The sequence below is a fragment of the Nematolebias whitei genome, chromosome 1 (assembly GCF_014905685.2).
Source record: "Nematolebias whitei isolate Nwh7 chromosome 1, NemWhi1, whole genome shotgun sequence".
Classification (NCBI taxonomy): domain Eukaryota; kingdom Metazoa; phylum Chordata; class Actinopteri; order Cyprinodontiformes; family Rivulidae; genus Nematolebias; species Nematolebias whitei.
Window position 1 is genome coordinate 41169388 of NC_056498.1, and position 3903 is coordinate 41173290.

General features: G+C 39.8%; 1 protein-coding gene across 1 annotated transcript in view; it reads right to left on the bottom strand.

Annotated features, from left to right (window-relative positions):
• Positions 1-780, bottom strand: part of LOC119414358 (transmembrane protein 184C) — an 8001-nt gene extending 7221 nt beyond the window's left edge. Inside the window, exon 1 of the mRNA XM_037681485.1 lies at positions 776-780. Within this exon, the coding sequence (XP_037537413.1) occupies positions 776-780 (5 nt within the window). The remainder of the gene's footprint in view (positions 1-775) is intronic.
• Positions 781-3903: the final 3123 nt, after the last annotated feature.

Genomic DNA, 3903 nt, shown 5'->3' on the forward strand with positions numbered 1-3903 from the left:
TTTTTACAGTTTTTACAGTTATTATAGTTTTTACAGTTTTTACAGTTATTCAGAGACCCGGGGTCTTATTGTTTGACAATAATAAGTTAAACAGGAGATATTTTCTTTTTATTTACATTTTAATATAAATTCAGATATTTTGGAGTTTTATTTTTTGTCTGATGTATTTTTAATCTCATTAAAGCTCTGTATTATGAAATAAACTGTAAAAACTCTTGGGTTGTTTACATGTTTATCTTTATTTTGTTTTAGATTGATAAAAAATTCTCTCCGTTTTAAAGGAAAAAATGATATGTTTGTTTTATTTCTCTCTTTTTTTGCAACAACTGTTCACCTGATCAGTTATCATTATTTAATTTTATGTTCACAGCTATTTAATTTTATTTAATGTTTGAATTGAAAATTGTTTAATGTTCTTATATAAATTTCTATTTTCTCTTATTACTTTATGTTTTTGTTTTTAATTCTTATATCTTGATATGAATCATTAACATGGGTTTATTACAATTCAGCACTTTTATGAAGTTTTTCTTTAAATATATTTTGTTTTAAAATTTAAATAATTATTTTACCTTTAATTTACAGTTTGAATACCTTTTTAAACAAAAGCTAATTTATCTGAATAATATTATTTTATTATTATCTAATTTATCTGACTGAATATTGTTATTTATTTACATATAAATATGTATAGATAAATTTATAATCAAATATACAATATACGGCATAAAAAATATCACGTGACCGACGTCAGCCTGCGTTTCCTCCCTGTGACGTCATGACGTAAAACGGTACGCAGGAGGAGGATAGCCGCTGCGGCTCGGGGTGGACTCGGCTGGTTGTTGTTGAGCTGATTATTGATCATCGATCAGGAGGGGGCTCATCGATGCGATCGACCTTCGACAGGTGAGCGACAGGTCGGGGTATCGCGCGCAGGAGGAGGAGGAATGCGTTGCCTGGCAACAAACTCAGGGAGGCTGCCTCCGGGCCGAGCATCAATCTGAAGGTAAACAGTTCGAGGTGCGGATCCTCTTTTCATCCACCTGTTTTTATTGTGCAGCTCATAAACAAGATGATTTATGTTGTTTACACAAAAACAACGTCAACAAAATCAATATGTGACCAATTGTTTACTTAGTTAATCTAAATATCAGGTGATAGTTTATTAAACAGAGCAGGTGTGGTCATTTACTGTATTAAATAACATTACCTATTCGGAGTCCACTCTGTTTGTCTGTTAGCAAAATATCTCATGAACCACCGGACAGACTTTAATGAAACTTTCAGGGATTAGTACCCGGATGTACATAAACAACTCGGTAATTTATGGAGCCAATACAATTCAAGATGGCCGCGAAAGACCACTAATATTATAACTTTCAAGTATAGCTACAATTCAACCAATTTATAGATACAGTGAGATAAAATGTGGTTGGTTGTAGCTGAGAGTGATTCACATCACATATTCTGAGGGTTACTCACTGTGTGAAAAATGTACTTAAAAATTCAGCGTTAAATATTTGAGTTAACCTGTCTGTTAGCAAAATATCTCTTGAACCACTGGACGGATATTAATAAAACCTTCAGGAAATAATTACTGGCAGGGCCTCTACACCTCTTTAACTGCTGGAGCCAATCCAATTCAAAATGGCAGCCACAGCTAACTGACACAAATCTAGCAGAAAAGTAGCTGTTAGTCTGCCAGTTTTACAGATATTCAATTGAAACTTGCTGTGGTAGTAGCTGAGAGTCATTCACAACACATGCACAGAGAGTGGCAGGAAAAGATCATCCTCGGCTACTACTTTGCTAATTTTCAGTAGTGTCTGTCTAAAAAAGGCTGAATTGTAGCCTTTTCTAGAATTAGCTTTAAATCATGAATAGCCTTGTGGATGTCGTAGGGATCGCTCTTCGCTACCACCAAACCAAACGTCTAAAAATGGCTGAGTTATGTCAGAAAACAGTGCAGTGGTTCATGAAATATTTTGCTAACAGACATTTTCAGTCTTTGTTTTGTAAAGCTACAGGGAATTGAAGGCTCCTGGGCGTCACACTGCTCACTATAAAGGGTTAATTTACAGCTTTTATAGGTTTGCTTGGACGGCCATTTTGAATTTTGGAGAGACAGAAATGTTGGTCGTTCGTCGAAGACTTTGTGAAGTTCTGTCCAGCGGTTCAAGAAATATTTCAAAGAGAGTTTTTTTAACAAGATTTAGAGGCCTCTCCGTTCACTCCTGTGGGGTTATTTTAGGCTCGTTTTTTGGCTGATCGCGTCGTCATGGTAACTTCAATCGCCAATTAAAGTAATTGCACGCCTTGTGAATGAGCCGGTTGTTTTGATGAACGATTTTTGGACGTTCAATTTTATATTCTGGATTATTTAAGTTCAAGATTTGACCAAAACAGCTGCAACTTAACGTAAAAAGATAAAACGTGAAAGATGGCGGGTGATATGCATTTCTTCATGGTGGTGGGTGATACGCATTTCTTTATGGTGGCGGGTAATATCCATCTTTTTATGGTGGCGGGTGATATGCATTTCTTCATGGTGGTGGGTGATATACATTTCTTTATGGCGGCGAGTTATATGCTTTTCTTTATGGTGGCGGGTGATATGCATTCCTTCATGGTGGTGAGTGATATGCATTCCTTCATGGTGGCGAGTTATATGCTTTTCTTTATGGTGGTGGGTAATATCCATCTTTTTATGGTGGCGGGTGATATGCTTTTCTTTATGGTGGCGGGTGATATGCATTTCTTAATTGTGGTGAGTGATATGCATTTCTTTATGGTGGCGAGTTATATGCTTTTCTTTATGGTGGTGGGTGATATGCATTTCTTCATAGTGCTGGGTGATATGCATCTCTTTAAAGTGGAGGGTGATATGCAGTTCTTTATGGTGATGGGTGAAATGCATCTCTTTATGGTGGAGAGTGATATGCATCTCTTTATGGTGGCGAGTTATATGCTTTTCTTTATGGTGGTGGGTGATATGCATTTCTTCACAGTGGTGGGTGATATGCATCTCTTTAAAGTGGAGGGTGATATGCATTTCTTTATGGTGGCGAGTGATATGCATCTCTTCATGGTGGTAGGTGATATGCATCTCTTTATGGTGGCGGGTGATATGCATTTCTTTATGGTGGAGAGTGATATGCAGTCTTTTATGGTGGAGGGCGATATGCATTTCTTTATGGTGGCGGGTGATATGCATTTCTTTAGTTCAGGTGTGAGAACAAAACACAAAGTTCATCACAGAGTTACATGTTTTCTCATGCAGGCGTGTTCCTGTGTTTGACTCGGATGTGCCTGTAAGTCGGCGCTCAGGGTGAAGCAGCCATCATGCCCTGCACCTGTGCTCAGTGGCGGAGGTGGATCCGCCCGCTGGTTCTGGTCCTGTATGCGGTTCTGCTGGCGGCCGTGGTGCCTCTGTGCATCTGGGAGCTGCAGAAGGACAAGGTGAAAGCTTCACCACCTCCACCTGCCCTGATCTGACCCAGTTCTGACCTGGTCTGACCCGGTCTTGTTCCTGCAGGTTGGGACTCACAGTAAAGCCTGGTTCATCGCCGGCGTGTTTGTGTTCCTCACAATCCCCATCTCCCTGTGGGGGATTCTGCAGCACATGGTCCACTACACCCAGCCGGAGCTGCAGAAACCCATCATCAGGTACTGAACACGCTGTTCTGTTTCCGGGGGGGGGGGGGGGGCGCAGCACATCATGGAGGAGCAGATCTAGGGAAGAAGATATTTACTTCCTGGAAGTCCTCAGGAAGAGCAACATCTGTCCAAAACTCTGTGTGGTTCTCTAGCTGTATGGTAGAACTAAAGAAACACTTCAGGGGATCATTAAGAGTACCAAGGAGACCACCAGGGGGTAGCCAGTCCTGGTCCTGGGGGCCACTA